The sequence below is a fragment of the Sinocyclocheilus grahami genome, unplaced genomic scaffold (genome assembly GCF_001515645.1).
Source record: "Sinocyclocheilus grahami isolate Dianchi unplaced genomic scaffold, SAMN03320097.WGS_v1.1 scaffold2415.1, whole genome shotgun sequence".
Classification (NCBI taxonomy): Eukaryota; Metazoa; Chordata; class Actinopteri; order Cypriniformes; family Cyprinidae; genus Sinocyclocheilus; species Sinocyclocheilus grahami.
Window position 1 is genome coordinate 32206 of NW_015507594.1, and position 22449 is coordinate 54654.

The following is a 22449-nucleotide window of genomic DNA, read 5'->3' on the forward strand; positions in this document are numbered from 1 at the left end:
TTTGTGTGTACAGATGAAATATAATAAACAAGAATAAATATTTTTTCGCCAAATTAGATACTGATTATCTATCATTCAACTGATTATTAATTGCGCTCCACACAAAATGCAGCGGTGAGAAATAGGGCTGCACGATTAATCGTATTTTAATTGCGATAACGATATCCACCTTTCTTGGTTAATTAAAAATAATTGTCACGATATTGAAAACATGTTTTTATTTTGGCATTTGCATTATCTTGCATTGCTAACAAAGTCTTCACTAGCATTCATGCTTGTGGTTGCCAAATGTTAAGAGCTTAAAGGGATAGTTCACCCAAAAATGAAAAGTTGATGTTTATCTGCTTACCCCCAAGGGCATTCAAGATGTAGGTGACTTTGTTTCTTCAGTAGAACACAAATGAAGATTTTTAAGTCAAACCGTTGCAGTCTGTCAGTCTTATAATGGATGTGAATGGGAATCACAGCTTTGAGAGTAAAAAAAAAAAAAACTACACAAACAAAACCAAATTAAACCCTGCGGCTCGTGACAATACATTGATGTGTAAAGACACGAAACGATCGGTCTGTGCAAGAAACTGAACAGTATTTATATGGTTTTTTTAACGTCTGATGCACTGCAATGTCTGAACTGTCCTGAGCGTGTATGCATCTTCTTCTTGCTTTACGGCGGATCACAGAATTATAAGTGCATTACCACCACCTATCTCTCAAATGGACCATTGACACTCCTAATTGAGATTGTAGATAGTGTCAGTGGTCCATTTGAGAGATAACAAAAAAGCTATCATCATGAAGCATCAACCTTAGATTTAAACAGTGTGAAATTGAGATTACACCGCTGAATATAGCAAACCCCGGATGAAATACATATACGAAAATGCTTATTTCATTTAACCTGTGTAGCACCCAGCCTAAATAAGGCAGGCTACACAAAGTTTGTTTTTCTTACCTCTTAATAGTGGGATTTGAAGGAATGCAGGCACAATAAATAACCACCAAGATAAATAATGAATGCCAACCCAGAGTGTATTTTACAAGACGACAAAAAAAACGATATATACAATCAATGTATGAGCATGTGTGCGTACTGTCCTTGAAAGTCCAATAGTATGAGTGTGTCTGTGTGTGTGTGTGTTCAGTTCGGCCTCACGGAGAATTATATAAAGTCCGGGAACACGTTAAGGAACAGCGCTGTACTGTGAGGAAATCTAACTTAAATAGTCCCACCAATTTGACCATTCCACGCTGAGAATTCCACAATAGTCACAGCAAATAACAGCAGAACGTAAGAGACGATCGATTGTTGTATGTGTTCCCAAGTGAGCACATTGAGTGTAGTGGACCCCGTTTCTTCTCGCGAGAGTTCGCTCGCGACGCGCTAGGGAATCCCCGTGACGTCACATGGATCAGATGAGTTGACACTTCCGATAAAAGAAGCTGGTTAGCAGCATTCAAAAGCTACGCTCAACGTGCTCAAATGGATGTGACAAATGCTGATCCGGTTACTGATGTTAATACTGTGAACACTGTGAATACCGATAATCCAAGTACACCTGTAAATGACCAAGAGATTGTTGAACAACTAGATGTGGATTTTACAGCAGGCCCATTTGTAACCAGGCGCAATCCTACCGCTGAAATAACATCTATGATAAGCTCATTATACATTTCTGACTCTGATCAATCTGATGATGATGATAAAGGGAGCAATATTTTAAGTGGTGAAATAGTACAGACAATGCAGGCAGACATAGCACAAGTAAAGGTGGATTTATTGGCCCTCCATAAAAGAGTACAAAATGTAGAACATGATTTTAAACAGTCAATAGACAGTACAGTAAACCGGGAGACCAGTTTCAGGCAGGCCGTGGACGCTAGCTTGGCTGGTTTGGAGGATTATTTACTAAAATCACTGGAAAAATTAGAAAGGGCGGTAACTGATTGTTTTCTGAGGAGAGATGCCAAAATAGAAAGTCAAATGCAAAAACTAAGACTCACCAGTACACCCACACTCTCCAGATTACAGACCTACTCACCAACTTCCTCCCACATTTCTCTGGTCTATTGTCCAAAGACCCCAACGCCGGTTAATGCTAAACAGAAAGATCCAACTCATTCAGTGCAAAATACTACTTATGATGTAACTCCTTCTGTGTATACTCACTCACATAATGTGCTTACCTCCTCAGTTGTGGCTGGCTCATCCTCATTTTGTGCTCGTCCTCCCATCCGCCTAGAGTTCCCCTCTTTCGGCGATTCCTGCGAGACTGCAGAAGTGCCCAACTTCATTGAGCAGTGCGAGAACTTCCTGGAGATCAGGCCTCTCCCCAGCATTCTCAGCGTGGAATGGTCAAGTTGGTGGGACTATTTAAGTTGGATTTCCTCACAGGACAGCGCTGTTCCTCAACGTGCTCCCGGACTCTATACAAGTTCACCCGTGAGGCCGAACTGAACCCACACACACACCCTGACACCCACATACTATTGGACTTTCAAGGACAGTACGCACACATACATCGATTGTATATAACGTTTTTTTTGTCTTCTTGTGAAATAAAGGCCAAGGTAACAGATTGGCAGTCCTTCAAAAAGGCATTCATGGCGGATTTTCTTTCAGACGATTACCTCTCTGAGGTGGCGGAGAAGCTGAGGACATTGGTCCAGCAGCCGCGACAACGCCTGAGGGACTTCGCCTATGATTACCAGGTTCTCTGTCTGAAATGGAAGCCAGAGATCTCTGAGGAAGAGCAGGTCAACCGCATCCTCAACAACATCAACCCGAGAGTTGCAGGATGCCTACGCGGGACCGTGAACACCGTGGAGCAGCTGGTGAAGGTTGGTTCAATGGTGGAAAGGGATTGCATGGGAGCGAAGGACTACTGGCAAAAAGTTGGTACACAAGTGGGCAAGGAGAAAACGAAAAAGCTTGCAGAGCGTACAAACAGCAAAAACCTGGCCGGACTGAGAGCAAAGAGAAAACGAAGAAGCTGGCAGAGCGTACAAACAGCAAAAACCTGGATGGACTGACCCTGGCACAACCCCATCCAGTCACATCTCTCCTCATCATTCCTGTAAGGGGGAATGGACAGGAGGTGAAGGCGGTCTTTGACACGGGAAGTACTTACACCTTGATGCAGAAGAGCCTGTGGAAACAGCTGAAGACTGAGAGTCCACCAGTCATTACCTCGGCCTCGCAGAGATTCTTAATGGCAGATGGAACGATTCACCAATCCAGAGACCTGCAAAAGTTTCTGTATCACTGGCATGATCAAGAGTGCTTGGTGGATACATATATACTGAAAGATAATCACCTTGCCTTTCCCCTTATTGCTGGGTTGGACTTCCTGAATGCCAGTGGAGCTGTGTTGGAAGTGGGACAAAGCAGATATGGCTTAAGATCTGGAAAAGACTACACATTACCCTTTCCTGCCATCACAGGTTCCATTAAGTCTGTCTCCACCCTCGGGACAAGCTCATTCCCTCACAGCTGCTGAGTTGAATTTATACTACGCCAACAACTGGCAGACTTCCTGAACTCATGTCCTTCACCCCAGAGATTACACAATGGGACTCTGACAATCAGGAAGAGTTGAGGCAGTTGATCTCCACCTGGCCACGCACCACTTCAAACATCCTGGGTAAAACATCAGTAGTACAACACAAGATTACTTTGACAGACGATATACCTATCAAATCCCGGGCATACAGAGTTTCGCCCCTCAAAAAACAGATAATTGAGGAACAAGTTGACCAGATGATCCAAAACAACATCATTGAGCCCTCCTTCTCGCCTTGGTCTTCACCAGTGGTGCTGGTCCCCAAACCTGATGGATCGTACAGGTTCTGTGTGGATTACAGAAAGTTAAATAGTAAGACCATACCGATGCTTACCCAATGCCTCTGATTCATGACATCCTGGAATCCCTGGAAGGCGCCTCCTGGTTCAGTGCATTGGATCTGCGGTCCGGATACTGGCAGGTGGAGATGAAGGAGGCGAGTAAAGAGAAGACCGCTTTTATTACCACCAAAGGGCTATTTCAATTCAAGTTTATGCCTTATGGTCTCAGAAACTCTGCAACCACCTTCCAACATTTGATGGAAAGAGTTCTGGCGGACTTGAGGGGGAAAATTTGTTTTGTCTACATCGACGACATTATCATCTATTCAAAAACATTAGATCGACACATCCAAGACCTTAATACTGTTCTCCACAATCTCACCCAAGCCAACCTGACGCTGAACATGAAGAAATGCCACTTCTTCAAGCAACAGCTCAAGTTCCTCGGTCATATAGTTTCCAAGAGGGGTGTGGAGATTGACCATGAGAAGACCAAGGCCGTGGCCGAGTTCCCTCCTCCGCAAGACCTCAGAGCTCTGCAACGATTCCTGTGCTTGACCGGGTGGTACCATAAATTCATTCCCCACTTCGCTGCCATCACAACTCCTTTCTTTTTGAGGTGGTTCAATGGAGCAAAGTGGGAGTTGACTCCAGAATGTCAAGATAGCATGAATGCACTTAAACAAGCATTACAAAACTCACCTGTACTCATCCAACCAGACCTCAACAAAAACTTCCAAGTGCATACGGACGCGAGTGATCTAGGACTGGGTGCTATCCTCACTCAACATTCTGTGGAAGGAGAAAAGGTGATGGCATATGCCTCACTGACTTTAACAGGCACAGAAAGAAATTATAGTACGTCTGAAAAATAATGTTTAGCTGTGGTTTGGGCTGTTGAAAATTGGAGGCATTACCTGGAGGGGAGGCCGTTTGATGTCTTTATGGATCATGCTGCACTTGCCTGGGCCTTCAACTGCCCCAAAACCTCCTCACGCCTCACACGCTGGACTCTCCGGCTGCAACAATTCAACTTTCAAGTCCATCACAGGAAAGGCTGCCTCAACATGGGGCCAGATGCCTTGTCCAGGGTATGCGAGACACCTACTAGTCATGCTGTCCCATGTCTTTCCATAACTTCTCATCACCTTACCACATTCATTAGAAGAAATTGCTAAAGCTCAAGGTTTGGATCATACCATCACTCACGTGCAGCTGGTACTATCAGCTGGTGCTACCACAGACACTGAAAACTGACTTCATGCACTATTACCATGATAATCCCCTAGGAGGCCATCTTGGACAGCTAAAAACCCTGCTGAAAGTGGCATGGTGGCCGTCCGTCAGGAGGGATGTTTGGCACACATCAAAAGCTGTGAGGTATGTCAGAAATACAAACCCAGCAATACAAAACCATCTGGACTTTTACAAAGTTCACAGATCACTGAGCTGGGACACACTCTAGGGATTGATCTAATGGGTCCATTCCCCACCAGTAAGAAACAGAACACTTACCTCCTTGTCATTGTGGACTATTTCAAGAAGTGGGTGGAGATGTTTCCACTTCGGGATGCCAAGACCCAGAAAATAGTGAAAATCCTCAGTGAGGAGATTTTTACTCGTTGGGGAGTCCCTAAGTTCCTGGTGTCTGACCGGGGTCCCCAGATCACCTCCAGCATTCTGGGCGATCTGTGCAAGACATGGGGTTGTGTTCAGAGACTAACAACAAACTATCACCCACAAGCAAACCTAACAGAAAGAATCAACCGGACTGTAAAAACAATGATTGCTGCATATGTTGGACAACAACATCAAACCTGGGACCAGTGGCTACCAGAATTCTGCTATGCCATCAACACCGCCCAGCAGGAAAGCACGGGGAAGACCCCGGCTGAGATCATGCTGGGTAGGCAAGTGCTGGGACCTCTGGAACGCCTAATCCACCGACCACCTTCACCTGATCAAGCTGCGTATTCCCTGGTGGAACGACAGAACATCATGGCGGAGAAGGTGAAAAACAGGATGAGGATGAGGATGACCCAAGCCAAACAAGCGAGGTATTATAATTACCGTAGAAAAAATGCGCAGTTTCAACCGGGTGACCTAGTTTGGGTAAAAACCCATCCTCTTTCCAGTGCCTCTATCAAAATCTCTGCCACGCTAGCGCCAAAGTGGGAGGGTCCAGCTGAAATAAAAAGTAAAACAGGGCCAGTAAATTACACTGTGTGCTGGGGCAACCCACCAAAAACAGATGTGATGAATGTGGTTAATTTTAAGTGTTATTATGGACGCTCACCTCCGACGCCGTTGGCTGGGGGGGGATCTATGTAGCACGGCCACATAAGAGGGATATATTTATAAAGCTGTTGATTAAATGCTCATTTGATTGTTGATGAGTCACAGCTGTTATTTATGTCTCTTTGTTTGTATTGCCCCATCGAGTGTTGTGGACCCCGTTTCTTCGTTCGCTCACGACGTGTCAGGGAATGGCGTGACGTCACATGGATCAGATGAGTTGACACTTCCGATAAAAGAAGCCGGTTAGCAGCGTTCAAAAGCTACGCTCAATGTGCTCACTTGGGGATACATACAACAATCGATCGTCTCTTACGTTCTTCTGTTATTTGCTGTGACTATTGTGGAATTCTCAGCGTGGAATGGTCAAGTTGGTGGGATTATTTAAGTTAGATTTCCTCACAGGACAGCGATGTTCTTTCTACTTTCTATCACGACTCTGCTGTTCTTCGGCTGGTCCTTCCCTGTATTGATTGACAGATGTCTCGTTTAGTCAGCGGTGAGTAATCCCAAACCAATGGCGCTGTCTCAAACTATACCTACCTCTTCCGGTTTGTCTGATTTGTCGTTGTGTTTTCTTACTTGTAAATTGGTTTTCAGATTTGTCGTGTTGTTTTCTGACTTGTTATTTTGTTTTCTAATTTGTCGTTGTGTTTTCTGACTGGTTATAATGTGTTCTGAATTGTTGTGCTTTCTGAATTGTTATTTTGTTTTTTAGACTTGCATTTGTAATTTGTAATTTGTTATTTTGTTTTCAGAATTGTGATTTGCTTTGCACTTCTCAGCCACCGTAAAGTTCATATGAAAACAATTTGACCTGTTCTTTAATTTTTTGGAAGAGAAAATGGTGGGACTGTTAAACACAGGTACAATGAATAACACATGGAGATGTGGCATTGATTCACACTAGTTTGGATTAATGTGAAAAGAACTCTTTAACACAGAGATTTAACATGGTCACCAAGATGTAGATAACACCAGCAGTGCTATTTTATTAACTTTTAATGTTAAAATAAAACTAACACTGTGTATTTGACAGTCCCTGAAAATGTAACACTAATGATTTTGCTTTGTACTGATCAAATTATTTCAAGATAGTGATGGCACACTTCTCTCCAGTTATTACACGATTCTTGATCTTCCCACCTGTATTGGGAAATCTACTTACCCTCCATTAAGAAAAAAGTTGATCTAGTTCCCATATTCACATATTTATAATTTTTTGGTGGCATCTAAAGCTGTTATCTCCTAAAGTGAATCTTCACGTGTTCATTAAGGGTTACTTTACGTCTGAAACACTTTCCACACTGATCACATGTGAACGGCTTCTCTCCGGTGTGGATGTCCATGTGAGTCTTCAGAGATCCGTTTCGTGAGAAACTCTTCCCACACAGTTTGCAGGTGTGAGGGTTTTCTCCAGTGTGAACTCTCATGTGGGAATCAAGAGAAGGTTTATATCTGAAACTCTTTCCACACTGAGAGCATGCGTAAGGCTCCTCTCCCGTGTGAACTCTCATGTGAATCTTGAAGCTTACTTTATGAGCGAAACTTCTTCCACACTGCTGACATAAAAAACAGTCCTCTCTTGAGTGAATCCTCATGTGGGAATTAAGGATGTCTTTGTGTGTGAAACTCTTCCCACACTGATCACATGTGAACGGCTTCTCTCCGGTGTGGATACCCATGTGTTTTTTAAGGTTCCCTTTTTGAGTGAAACTGTTTCCACACTGTTGGCAGATGAAACGCTTCTCTCCCGTGTGAATTCTCATGTGGCTTTTAAGGTTCCCTTTTTGACTGAAACTCTTTCCACATCGTTGACAGGTGTACGGTTTCTCTCCCGTGTGAATTCTCATGTGGATTTTAAGGTTTTGTTTTTGACTGAATCTCTTTCCACACTGATGGCAGGTGCAAAACCTGTACGATTTCTTCTGGGCTCTTTTTCGTGAGGAAGTCTTTTCGGTCTTTGTGGATTTTTTCCCAGTTATGAAATCATGATATTCTTCTTCCATTTCATTCAGTTCTTGACTCTCTTCTTTCAGTGGCATCAGGTCTACAGTGAAAAAAATTCAAACAAATACATGTTAACCCCATGCTGTAAAATTGACTAACACTGTTTTCCATTACAATAGTACTATACTGTAAGAAAAAAAATCAATTATGGGAAATATTGGCCTTTTCCTACATGCCGCAATATACTGTGAATAGTGTTGCATTTTGGGGTTTATTTGGAATCAATGGAAAAGAGCATGAATACAGAACACTACTGTAAACAACAAAATCCTCAGTGTTAAATGAACATTCATCAGTGATAAAGTGTTGCGGCTGTGTCAAAGTGCCCTTGCATTCAGTTTACCTTCAATCTGATTTGTTCACGGGAGTTGTGAAGTTGGGAGTACGTTCTCAGTTTCCCATAGAAGGAGTAGGTACAGTGGGGCAAATAAGTATTTGATACACTGCTGATTTTTCAAGTTTTCCCACTTACAAAGAATGGAGAGATCTGTAATTTTCATCGTAGGTACACCTCAACTGTGAGAGACAGAATAAAAAAAAAATCCAGAAAATCACATTGTATGATTTTTAAATAATTAATTTCCATTTTATTGCATGAAATAAGTATTTGATCACCTACCAACCAGCAAGAATTCTAGCTCTCACAGACCTGTTAGTTTGTCTTTAAGAAGCCCTCCTATCCTCCACTCATTACCTGTATTAATTGCACCTGTTTGAACTTGTTACCTGTATAAAAGACACCGAGAACGAGTGACATCTCGCCTCGTGGAGTATCAATGATCCTGAGAAAGGTGAGGGATCAGCCTAGAACTACACGGGAGGACCTGGTCAATGACCTGAAGAGAGCTGGGACCACAGTCTCAACGGTTACCATTAGTAACACACTACACCGTCATGGATTAAAATCCTGCAGCGTGGGCAAGGTCCCCCTGCTCAAGCCAGCACATGTCCAGGCCCGTCTGAAGTTTGCCAAAGACCATCTGGATGATCCAGAGGAGGCATGGGAGAAGGTCATGTGGTCAGAGGAGACCAAAATAGAAGTTTTTGGTATAAACTCCACTCAACGTGTTTGGAGAAGACCGCTTTTATTACCACCAAAGGGCTATTTCAATTCAAGTTTATGCCTTATGGTCTCAGAAACTCTGCAACCACCTTCCAACATTTGATGGAAAGAGTTCTGGCGGACTTGAGGGGGAAAATTTGTTTTGTCTACATCGACGACATTATCATCTATTCAAAAACATTAGATCAACACATCCAAGACCTTAATACTGTTCTCCACAATCTCACCCAAGCCAACCTGACACTGAACATGAAGAAGTTCCACTTCTTCAAACAACAGCTCAAGTTCCTCTGCCATATAGTCTCCAAGAGGGGTGTGGAGATTGACCACGAGAAGACCAAGGCCGTGGCCGAGTTCCCTCCTCCGCAAGACCTCAGAGCTCTGCAACGATTCCTGGGCTTGACCGGGTGGTACCATAAATTCATTCCCCACTTCGCTGCCATCACAACTCCTTTCTTTTTGAGGTGGTTCAATGGAGCAAAGTGGGAGTTGACTCCAGAATGTCAAGATAGCATGAATGCACTTAAACAAGCATTACAAAACTCACCTGTACTCATCCAACCAGACCTCAACAAAAACTTCCAAGTGCATACGGACGCGAGTGATCTAGGACTGGGTGCTATCCTCACTCAACATTCTGTGGAAGGAGAAAAGGTGATGGCATATGCCTCACTGACTTTAACAGGCACAGAAAGAAATTATAGTACGTCTGAAAAATAATGTTTAGCTGTGGTTTGGGCTGTTGAAAATTGGAGGCATTACCTGGAGGGGAGGCCGTTTGATGTCTTTATGGATCATGCTGCACTTGCCTGGGCCTTCAACTGCCCCAAAACCTCCTCACGCCTCACACGCTGGACTCTCCGGCTGCAACAATTCAACTTTCAAGTCCATCACAGGAAAGGCTGCCTCAACATGGGGCCAGATGCCTTGTCCAGGGTATGCGAGACACCTACTAGTCATGCTGTCCCATGTCTTTCCATAACTTCTCATCACCTTACCACATTCATTAGAAGAAATTGCTAAAGCTCAAGGTTTGGATCATACCATCACTCACGTGCAGCTGGTACTATCAGCTGGTGCTACCACAGACACTGAAAACTGACTTCATGCACTATTACCATGATAATCCCCTAGGAGGCCATCTTGGACAGCTAAAAACCCTGCTGAAAGTGGCATGGTGGCCGTCCGTCAGGAGGGATGTTTGGCACACATCAAAAGCTGTGAGGTATGTCAGAAATACAAACCCAGCAATACAAAACCATCTGGACTTTTACAAAGTTCACAGATCACTGAGCTGGGACACACTCTAGGGATTGATCTAATGGGTCCATTCCCCACCAGTAAGAAATGGAACACTTACCTCCTCGTCATTGTGGACTATTTCACGAAGTGGGTGGAGATGTTTCCACTTCGGGATGCCAAGACCCAGAAAATAGTGAAAATCCTCAGTGAGGAGATTTTTACTCGTTGGGGAGTCACTAAGTTCTTGGTGTCTGACCGGGGTCCCCAGATCACCTCCAGCATTCTGGGCGATCTGTGCAAGACATGGGGTTGTGTTCAGAGACTAACAACAAACTATCACCCACAAGCAAACCTAACAGAAAGAATCAACCGGACTGTAAAAACAATGATTGCTGCATATGTTGGACAACAACATCAAACCTGGGACCAGTGGCTACCAGAATTCTGCTATGCCATCAACACCGCCCAGCAGGAAAGCACGGGGAAGACCCCGGCTGAGATCATGCTGGGTAGGCAAGTGCTGGGACCTCTGGAACGCCTAATCCACCGACCACCTTCACCTGATCAAGCTGCGTATTCCCTGGTGGAACGACAGAACATCATGGCGGAGAAGGTGAAAAACAGGATGAGGATGAGGATGACCCAAGCCAAACAAGCGAGGTATTATAATTACCGTAGAAAAAATGCGCAGTTTCAACCGGGTGACCTAGTTTGGGTAAAAACCCATCCTCTTTCCAGTGCCTCTATCAAAATCTCTGCCACGCTAGCGCCAAAGTGGGAGGGTCCAGCTGAAATAAAAAGTAAAACCGGGCCAGTAAATTACACTGTGTGCTGGGGCAACCCACCAAAAACAGATGTGATGAATGTGGTTAATTTTAAGTGTTATTATGGACGCTCACCTCCGACGCCGTTGGCTGGGGGGGGATCTATGTAGCACGGCCACATAAGAGGGATATATTTATAAAGCTGTTGATTAAATGCTCATTTGATTGTTGATGAGTCACAGCTGTTATTTATGTCTCTTTGTTTGTATTGCCCCATCGAGTGTTGTGGACCCCGTTTCTTCGTTCGCTCACGACGTGTCAGGGAATGGCGTGACGTCACATGGATCAGATGAGTTGACACTTCCGATAAAAGAAGCCGGTTAGCAGCGTTCAAAAGCTACGCTCAATGTGCTCACTTGGGGATACATACAACAATCGATCGTCTCTTACGTTCTTCTGTTATTTGCTGTGACTATTGTGGAATTCTCAGCGTGGAATGGTCAAGTTGGTGGGATTATTTAAGTTAGATTTCCTCACAGGACAGCGATGTTCTTTCTACTTTCTATCACGACTCTGCTGTTCTTCGGCTGGTTCTTCCCTGTATTGATTGACAGATGTCTCGTTTAGTCAGCGGTGAGTAATCCCAAACCAATGGCGCTGTCTCAAACTATACCTACCTCTTCCGGTTTGTCTGATTTGTCGTTGTGTTTTCTTACTTGTAAATTGGTTTTCAGATTTGTCGTGTTGTTTTCTGACTTGTTATTTTGTTTTCTAATTTGTCGTTGTGTTTTCTGACTGGTTATAATGTGTTCTGAATTGTTGTGCTTTCTGAATTGTTATTTTGTTTTTTAGACTTGCATTTGTAATTTGTAATTTGTTATTTTGTTTTCAGAATTGTGATTTGCTTTGCACTTCTCAGCCACCGTAAAGTTCATATGAAAACAATTTGACCTGTTCTTTAATTTTTTGGAAGAGAAAATGGTGGGACTGTTAAACACAGGTACAATGAATAACACATGGAGATGTGGCATTGATTCACACTAGTTTGGATTAATGTGAAAAGAACTCTTTAACACAGAGATTTAACACGGTCACCAAGATGTAGATAACACCAGCAGTGCTATTTTATTAACTTTTAATGTTAAAATAAAACTAACACTGTGTATTTGACAGTCCCTGAAAATGTAACACTAATGATTTTGCTTTGTACTGATCAAATTATTTCAAGATAGTGATGGCACACTTCTCTCCAGTTATTACACGATTCTTGATCTTCCCACCTGTATTGGGAAATCTACTTACCCTCCATTAAGAAAAAAGTTGATCTAGTTCCCATATTCACATATTTATAATTTTTTGGTGGCATCTAAAGCTGTTATCTCCTAAAGTGAATCTTCACGTGTTCATTAAGGGTTACTTTACGTCTGAAACACTTTCCACACTGATCACATGTGAACGGCTTCTCTCCGGTGTGGATGTCCATGTGAGTCTTCAGAGATCCGTTTCGTGAGAAACTCTTCCCACACAGTTTGCAGGTGTGAGGGTTTTCTCCAGTGTGAACTCTCATGTGGGAATCAAGAGAAGGTTTATATCTGAAACTCTTTCCACACTGAGAGCATGCGTAAGGCTCCTCTCCCGTGTGAACTCTCATGTGAATCTTGAAGCTTACTTTATGAGCGAAACTTCTTCCACACTGCTGACATAAAAAACAGTCCTCTCTTGAGTGAATCCTCATGTGGGAATTAAGGATGTCTTTGTGTGTGAAACTCTTCCCACACTGATCACATGTGAACGGCTTCTCTCCGGTGTGGATACCCATGTGTTTTTTAAGGTTCCCTTTTTGAGTGAAACTGTTTCCACACTGTTGGCAGATGAAACGCTTCTCTCCCGTGTGAATTCTCATGTGGCTTTTAAGGTTCCCTTTTTGACTGAAACTCTTTCCACATCGTTGACAGGTGTACGGTTTCTCTCCCGTGTGAATTCTCATGTGGATTTTAAGGTTTTGTTTTTGACTGAATCTCTTTCCACACTGATGGCAGGTGCAAAACCTGTACGATTTCTTCTGGGCTCTTTTTCGTGAGGAAGTCTTTTCGGTCTTTGTGGATTTTTTCCCAGTTATGAAATCATGATATTCTTCTTCCATTTCATTCAGTTCTTGACTCTCTTCTTTCAGTGGCATCAGGTCTACAGTGAAAAAAATTCAAACAAATACATGTTAACCCCATGCTGTAAAATTGACTAACACTGTTTTCCATTACAATAGTACTATACTGTAAGAAAAAAAATCAATTATGGGAAATATTGGCCTTTTCCTACATGCCGCAATATACTGTGAATAGTGTTGCATTTTGGGGTTTATTTGGAATCAATGGAAAAGAGCATGAATACAGAACACTACTGTAAACAACAAAATCTTCAGTGTTAAATGAACATTCATCAGTGATAAAGTGTTGCGGCTGTGTCAAAGTGCCCTTGCATTCAGTTTACCTTCAATCTGATTTGTTCACGGGAGTTGTGAAGTTGGGAGTACGTTCTCAGTTTCCCATAGAAGGAGTAGGTACAGTGGGGCAAATAAGTATTTGATACACTGCTGATTTTTCAAGTTTTCCCACTTACAAAGAATGGAGAGATCTGTAATTTTCATCGTAGGTACACCTCAACTGTGAGAGACAGAATAAAAAAAAAATCCAGAAAATCACATTGTATGATTTTTAAATAATTAATTTCCATTTTATTGCATGAAATAAGTATTTGATCACCTACCAACCAGCAAGAATTCTAGCTCTCACAGACCTGTTAGTTTGTCTTTAAGAAGCCCTCCTATCCTCCACTCATTACCTGTATTAATTGCACCTGTTTGAACTTGTTACCTGTATAAAAGACACCGGTCCACACACTCAATCAATCAGACTCCAACCTCTCCACTATGGGCAAGACCAAAGAGCTGTCTAAGGACGCATACAGGTATATAAGATGGCAGGAATGCATCCATTCATTCTGGTTTATGCTGAGGAGCCGAGAGCTTGTTTCTGTCATTCTGTAGGTAGTTCCAGGTTGTGGCAAAATGGACGTAACGTCTCCATTCCCTCTTTTAGGGAACGAGGGTTACATATGTTGGAGTTCCTAAGGAAACGCCACAACCACTGAACTGTGTTATGAGATTTCACGATGCAGGTGCCGGTAAGCGGAAGTGTGCCTAGACAGATGCAATCAAAAGCCATAACCTTCCCAACGCCACAGGTAAGCCAGGTAATCATTTGCACCTACTTTCAGACAGAGCAAGATGGCGCCAGTATGCTTGGCTGGCCGTCTGCTCTTTGGTCTGTTTGTTTGGTTTTTTTATTTCTCTTTTAACTCACAATATTTTTACTTTAATTGTTTATGACCGTCAAACGCTTTTGAATGTAAGGGATTCTGTTGAGTTTTCATCAAATGCTGATGCTCTGGTAAACGCTAGATCTCTTGTAAATAAGACATTTATTTTGTGCGACTTCATCACCTCAAACAAACTGGATTTTTTATTAGTGACTGAGCCTTGGTTGAGTATGGGGGGGATACAAGCCCCTTTTCTGAACTTGTGGCCTCAGATTGCTCTTTTTTGAACTGCCCTAGACTCTCTGGCAGGGGCGGTGGACTTGCGTCTGTTTTTAAAAGCCGTTTTTGTTGGCGATCTTTAAAGACAATTGTTTTTGAGATTTTAAGTTCTCTTGTTTCAGCTAAATATGGATCAGTTAGTCATCGCTGTTGCCCTCCAAAATCTAATAAGGATTTTACCGAATAAGGAGTTTGCAAACATTGGGCCTCATTCATGAAACACGAGCAGAATTAATTTTTGTGTAAATCATTCGTAAAGCTGTTCTGACGTAAATTTTTGGATTCATGAAAGTGTTCGTATTTTCAAAATGTTAGTTGGTACGAAATACATGTACACCTGCTCCCTACCACCACCTGTGTAAATGGTGCGTAAAACGTTCTGTGTTCTTTTTGGCAAACTGATGACGCTGAATTTTGATGCACTGCCATCATAATATTTTACAAGTTTGTTTGCTCTGTTTTTTGTCTTTTTTGTAGCTGAGAGTTGATAACCTGTTTAGCTTTGGGTAAAATGCAGCGCTTGTCACTGTCACTTTTTACCCATCCGTCCAATCAGTGGGTTACTTTTAATTCACTTCAAGATATTATTAAGCAGCTTAAACCCACCACATGTCTGCATGACATAATTCCAACACATTTACTGCAGGTCTTTGATGTTGTTGGGCCTAGCATTTTAGCTATAATAAATAAGTCCCTTCTCACAGGTGTTGTTCCTAAATATGCAATACCTAATACCTAAAATATGCAACTAAATATGGATCAGTTAGTCATCGCTGTTGCCCTCCAAAATCTAATAAGGATTTTACCGAATAAGGAGTTTGCAAACATTGGGCCTCATTCATGAAACACGAGCAGAATTAATTTTTGTGTAAATCATTCGTAAAGCTGTTCTGACGTAAATTTTTGGATTCATGAAAGTGTTCGTATTTTCAAAATGTTAGTTGGTACGAAATACATGTACACCTGCTCCCTACCACCACCTGTGTAAATGGTGCGTAAAACGTTCTGTGTTCTTTTTGGCAAACTGATGACGCTGAATTTTGATGCACTGCCATCATAATATTTTACAAGTTTGTTTGCTCCGTTTTTTGTCTTTTTTGTAGCTGAGAGTTGATAACCTGTTTAGCTTTGGGTAAAATGCAGCGCTTGTCACTGTCACTTTTTACCCATCCGTCCAATCAGTGGGTTACTTTTAATTCACTTCAAGATATTATTAAGCAGCTTAAACCCACCACATGTCTGCATGACATAATTCCAACACATTTACTGCAGGTCTTTGATGTTGTTGGGCCTAGCATTTTAGCTATAATAAATAAGTCCCTTCTCACAGGTGTTGTTCCTAAATATGCAATACCTAATACCTAAAATATGCAACTGTTAAACCTTTGCTTAAAAAAACAAATCTTGTCCCAACCATCCTCTCCAATTATAGACCTATTTCAAATATATATTTTATTCCTAAAATCTTAAAGAAAGTTATGTTAGAACAACTGCAGAGTTTTCTGGAGCTGAACAGTGTTTTTGAAGAATTCCAATCTGGATATAGAAAATATCACAGTACCGAGTCAGCTTTAGTAAAAGGATTCTGTGATACTCTTACTTTTAGACTTAAGTGCTGCCTTTGATACTGTGGACCACAGAATTCTTATCTCACAACTTAATATGTGGTTATTTAAGGTTGTGCTCTTAACTGGTTTAAGTCCTATCTGAATGATATAACTTTTTCTATTTGTCTTGATGGGTTTTCTTCTTCTGTATCCGTTTTGGACTATGGAGTCCCTCAGGGCTCCATTCTGGCCCCGGTCTTGTTTTTGTTGTATATGCTTCCTTTGGGTACTATTTTTTCTAAACATGGGGTGTCATTTCACTTTTACACCCCTAAAGTAAATTATTTGTATTTGCCCCTAAAGAAAAATAACAAAAAAGGCTCAAGCTCATTAGAAGCATGCTTGTCTGAGCATAAGTCTTGGTTTTCTTTACATTTTTTTGCATCTTAACGAGAGCAAAACTGAGGTTATTGTGTTTAGGCCGACAGGTGTGCCAGGTGCGTTTGATGGTGACCTGGGAGATTTGGTTCACCATGTAAAACCCTCTGTGAAAAACCTAGGTGTTATTTTTGATTCTGCCCTCAAATTTGATAGACAGATAAATGTTGTAGTTAAATATATATTTTTCAAATTAAGATTATTGTCCAAAGCTAAGAGTTTCTTAACATTTGCAGAGTTTGACAGAGTGATTCATGCATTCATTTCATCTCGACTTGACTATTGTAATTCTCTTTATATTGGAATGAATCAATCCACTATTTGTCGTCTTCAGATGGTTCAAAATGCAGCCGCCAGACTTCTCACTGGCACTTGGAAATTTGATCATATTCCCCCAATATTACAGTCTTTGCACTGGCTGCCAATTTGTTACAGAATTGATTTCAAAATTCTGCTTTTTGTTTTTAAAGCTCTGAATGGATTAGCTCCAAAATATCTTTCTGATCTTTTTACTCAAAACAACTCTGCTAGATTTTTAAGGTCATCTCAACAAAGATTGCTGATGGTTCCGAGATCTAAACTTAAGTCGAGGGGTGACTGAGCTATTTCTATTGCTGGTCCAAAATTGTGGAATAGTCTCCCTTTATCTATAAGATTAATTTCCACAGAGTCTGAATTTAAATCCAAGTTAAAAACTAACCTTTTCTCTCAGGCTCACCCACTGTACTATAAACTCCCTATATATCATTGCTTTGCGGTCTTTTTTAAGAAATGTATAATTTGTCTTTTTGTACAGCACAATGATCAAACACTGTTGTTTTTATTTTGTGCTATATAAATAAAATTTGATTTGATTTGATACTTGAAGGGGCCAAAAAGACAGAACTTACTGAGAGAAAGATCATTTGGTGTTCCTTTATTCTTTTCTTTTTTCTTTTGTCTTTTTTTTTAAATGAAAGCTTTCTCAGTCATGACAACTTCATGTTGGAAACGTTTTGGAGCCACATCCTACCCATAGAGAGGTGACATGGAGGATGCACATATGGACTGATGTGAGGGCTGTACTACATATGGAAGAACCCTATGGAAAACAGAAGGAATTCTATCAGAGGAAAGACACAAAAGAAAAATACATATACCGGATTACCTGACGGGATCTCATGTAATTGGCACCTAACACAGTACAAGGGCTGACCGGATGGGCATGCAACATGAGTATTGAGCCTGGCGTCATGCTCCTCCACTGAGCCTGATCGCACAGGGTACTGGAGTAGCTCAGCCAGGGTTCACTTGGTGGGGAACTCTCTGGAAGTGCAGAAAAGGTCCTTCCTTAGGGGGATTTGCCAGGGAAAGGCTGTCGCAAGGAACATCAGGTCAGAGGACCAGGTCCAGGTGGGCCTGTAGGGCACAACCATCATCCAGGCCAAGGGGGCCTCAGTCAGGGAATTAAACAGCTGGCAATGGAGGACTCTTGGGAGGCGATCAGGTCTAACTGAGCTTCCCAAATAAATGCGACGTGAGTGTATAACCACTTTATGGTTGATGTATGCAACCATCGCAGTGTTGTCCATCCAAATGAGCACATGCTTGCCCTGAAGCAGCAGTCAGAACTCGAGCAACGCTAGCAACACCATCGTGATCTCGAGTCAATTTATATGCCACTGCAGACGAGGTCCTGTCCAGGAGCCAGGGGCAGCGTGCCTCTTGCATACAGAGCCCCAGCCCAATCTGAAGGTATCTGTTGTGACAACAACATGCCTTGACACAAGCTCTAAGGGCACTCCTGCCTGTAGAAAAGCAAAATCTGGCCAAGGGCTAAATAAGTGGTGACAGATCGGCATAATGATCACCCGATGTGTGCCAAGCGGTAAGTTTATTTGCTTCAAGAACAGCAACGTTACTAACTCTGTGATGAGAACGTCATGTAGCTTTTAAGTTGTGAAACAATTTTATTGATAAAATCATCAGAGCGGCTTTGACAAGTTGAGTGTGTGTTTGTATGAGTGAGCAAGAGAGTATGTTGATTTAAAAAAACTTTTTATGACACTCATTTTGCAGAAAGTTTTCGTTCAGCTTTCAGAACCAACCTATTTGTTCATCAGTTTCTTCTTGTTTGACTATGACTTCTTCAATCCTCATGTCTTCACTCTCCTCTTTAATAAACGCCATCTTTATAACAGTGTCACGTGGATCTCAGTTGCTTCACCAGGAGTTTTTCCAGTCTATGTGGACACTTTGTCCTGTTTAAGATGAGAATAATGAACAGAATTAGTTCATCAAGGGAGTCAGTCAGAGTGAGAATTAATGGCTTTAAATGATCTGATTAGTCAAAAAAACACTGAAAACTAGCATTACACTGCAAAAAATGCTTTTCTAACTTTTTTCTTCTGAAATCAGGAAGGATTTTCTAGACAAGTAAAAATTATTGTCTTGTTTTCAGAAGTTAAGTTGTTTTCTGTTTGAAATAAGATTATTTAGCTTACCCCATTGGCAGATTATTTTGCTTGTTTCAAGCAAAAACTCACTTAAACTCGACTTGTTTTTCTGAAAACAAGACAATCATTTTTACTTGTCTAGAAAATCCTTCTTGATTCAAGAATTTTTAAGATATTTTGCCTGGAAACAATACAAAAGATATAAGCTAGAAAAGCATTTTTTGCAATGTACAACTGGGAAAAAATAACAAAATCACTGCAAAAAAGGCTTATCTTAGTTTTTTGTCTTTTTTCTAGTCAAAATATCTAAGAATTCTTAAATCAATTTGCATTTACTAGATAAGCAAAATGACGGAAGATATTTAAGTCTTGCTTTCTGAGGAAAAAATATAAATTAAGTGAATTTTGCTGTGTGTGAGTGTATTTTTGTACTGCTTTACCACAGATGTCAAAGTTTGATGCATATATTCATCTGATGTTGTTTTGTGTTGCTGGTATGTGTTCATGTCTGTCTTTTAGATATTCACGTTTTTCTGATGTGAATGCCATGCATTTAGCTGCGTTTACATTTTTAATCGTATAATAACAGTCTCAGAGATGACATACTCCGTTCGTGTTTTCTGGAAATCATATAATGGCAAATGTCGGTACAATGTAACCTTCAGGTTGTGTTTAAATCCCTGTAACACTTGTGGTGTTAAAATGACCGGGCCACAAAAACAGCTTATAAATATCGTTATGCAATATTATCACATCTTTTTGTCAGCTTGTTTTCTTTCAATTAGGACTGGTTTTGTGTTTAGTTTTGGAACGGATTCATCGTAGGCCTCATTAATCTGAGTTTACGTACATTAGTTTTTGAGTGAAAAAAGCATTATTTGTGGATAATTTTATTATTATTGCCGAACTTATATATAAGATCAGGGACAGATGGTTGTATCTCACAATGGACAATCATAATGACATAAAACATCATGCGTTCATCATAATATGAGATTATATACTCAGAAAAAAGCACAGTGACAAGGATAAATATCTTTGAATAATTCATCATGATGATTATCAAACACTCAATGTTTACAAGTTTAGCTTTTTTTAAATGTTGAATTAAAATAAGATTAATTACTCACAACCCAGTATTTTATGACATTTATGTAAGAAGACAATATAAGTGAATGTAAAAAAAAGGCCAGCAAATACGGAATTCAACCCAATAAAAACATTTAAATAACGTTTAAAAAAAACACAAGGCAACCAACTGCATTCAGGGAAACTCTTTCTTGTATTGCTTTAATATGCAGTCTTCACTAAAACTCATTCAGCGTCCTACAGGGAGAGACTAAAGACTAAAAACCTAAAAATATGACAACTAGCATCTAGTTTTGATTGCTATTAAGGTGTTTCTCACGTTATCTAACTGCAAATATAGCATAACTGCCTATTATCTAAAACTAAACATTAACTATAACGCGTTCCACAAAATACAACTACTGGCCAGATTTCCGAGAGGTAAACTAATGCGTTAAAATGCCAAAAACTGCTGTACTTTCCTCTACTTTCTGGAGAGTGTGCTTGAGAAGCGCTGAAATTAATGGGCTTCAGTGCTGGAACTATTGGCTGCTCCAGGACACGCTTCACTTCCGCATTCCTCAAGAGTTGCGACACTTCCATGGGCTGCAATATGAGCTGTTTCTCAACAGCTCTGGGTCAGTTGCCTGCTATGAACTTCCCGAATCACGTGGTGATCGCTGTCGCAACTCTCTCGCTCTCAACGGCTGATTTACAGGGGATTCACATGTAAATCGAAACTAAGTTTGAGTTTGTCGTGGGATAAGACACCATTTCTCAACGCTGTAAACCAAAGCTTACAACTTCTGTCTTATTTATCGGTATGTCCTTCTCATAACTTACATCAGTCATATAAAGGTCACGATATTAGTATGTTTGGTATACTTCTAGTTGAAAGGTTTTTACACTCGAGGAGTCGGGGGCAATTTATCACAAATTGTATTTATTATTCTACGAATTATGATTCAGGGTCATTCTATGGAAATTACCATTTTTCTGTCCCTAGCCTTAATAGAAATATTACACCTAAAAAACACTTTAGGGTTACAATTTGTTTATACTTTAAAATGAAACATGTTATTTGAACAGTTGTACCTTCGTGAGCCATCAATGTGGCAATATTTGTTTTGTTTATTTGAATTAATTATAAAGAATTCCAAGCACCACAGAACTGTTCGTCCCCACAGCCATGCACAGAGAGAAAGTGCTTTATTTTGAGGTCAAAAACAGTTTTTTTCCTACCATTTAAAATTCTAATGTATTCATAACTATCAAATATATGATGTAATAGACATACAAAAACAAAATGCCTAATAAATATTATAAAATATATAAAGAAAGTTGTGTCACTGGTGTTACCGTTGAACAAAAATGTGTTTATTTTGAAATAAAAATCACACTGATAACATCACTTGACTTCCTTGCTCCCATTTCCTGAAGATCTGTGAGAAAAGGCCCATGTGAAGTCCACGGTCTCTTTTCAGTTATCAGAAATCTTCTCATTTATCTCAGGATTTCATATGAAGCTTTTAGTGGACGCCGCTGGTATGACCTACTTTATTGTTAGGGAATTGTAAAAAACTAGAATACAAATGGATTAACCTACTTAATTTAGTGAGTATACCATGATTGACAACATGTGGTTTGATACCTTGCAGCAGACTTTTTATAAAATGCATTTTTCATGAAAATTGTTGAAAAGATCAGTAACACCAGTGACTCCCATTTATAGATAAACTTCATTCAAAGCTATTCATCCAGTTCTTCTGCATAAAATAGCACGAAGATTTCGTGATTCTAACTTTCCTTTATCATTGTTAATCCTCCTTTGGTCAGTTATGGCTAAATTGATTGTAGCTGAGAAGCAGCGACTTTACAGACAGTGTCTTTGTACATTTGTACACGAGTTGTTTTAGTTCAATTTTTTCTTTTTAAATGCTGTTTATGTTCTTTTACTAACTGCTTTCACTAATTGCCAAATGTAACAATTTAATCTCATCTACATAATTATAGTTGAAGAATAAGGATCTTTGGTCTTATATATGTCACTGGTGTTAAGGTCTCTGCACACTGGGTCCGAATTTTTCGTCCGAAATTTTCGCATGTTGAACAATAAATACAACCTCATGTTTACACACGACCTCTGAAACTT

The 22449-nt window shown here is 40.7% G+C and overlaps 1 protein-coding gene and 1 long non-coding RNA gene across 2 annotated transcripts; both read right to left on the minus strand.

Moving 5' to 3' along the window:
• Positions 1 to 7145: 7145 nt before the first annotated feature.
• LOC107574967 (gastrula zinc finger protein XlCGF57.1-like) lies at positions 7146 to 21147 on the minus strand. Its single transcript, XM_016261386.1, has 4 exons — positions 21137 to 21147; positions 18882 to 19016; positions 12667 to 13399; positions 7146 to 8041 (listed from the first exon to the last, which is right to left on the minus strand). Exons 2-4 carry the CDS (start codon positions 18961 to 18963, stop codon positions 7378 to 7380), a joined length of 1479 nt encoding a protein of 492 aa, XP_016116872.1. The 5' UTR covers positions 18964 to 19016; positions 21137 to 21147; the 3' UTR covers positions 7146 to 7377.
• On the minus strand, positions 10741 to 11792 carry LOC107574968 (uncharacterized). The gene is made up of 3 exons (XR_001607770.1): positions 11351 to 11792; positions 11125 to 11239; positions 10741 to 11031 (listed from the first exon to the last, which is right to left on the minus strand). It is a non-coding gene; the product is annotated as an uncharacterized lncRNA (long non-coding RNA).
• Positions 21148 to 22449: the final 1302 nt, after the last annotated feature.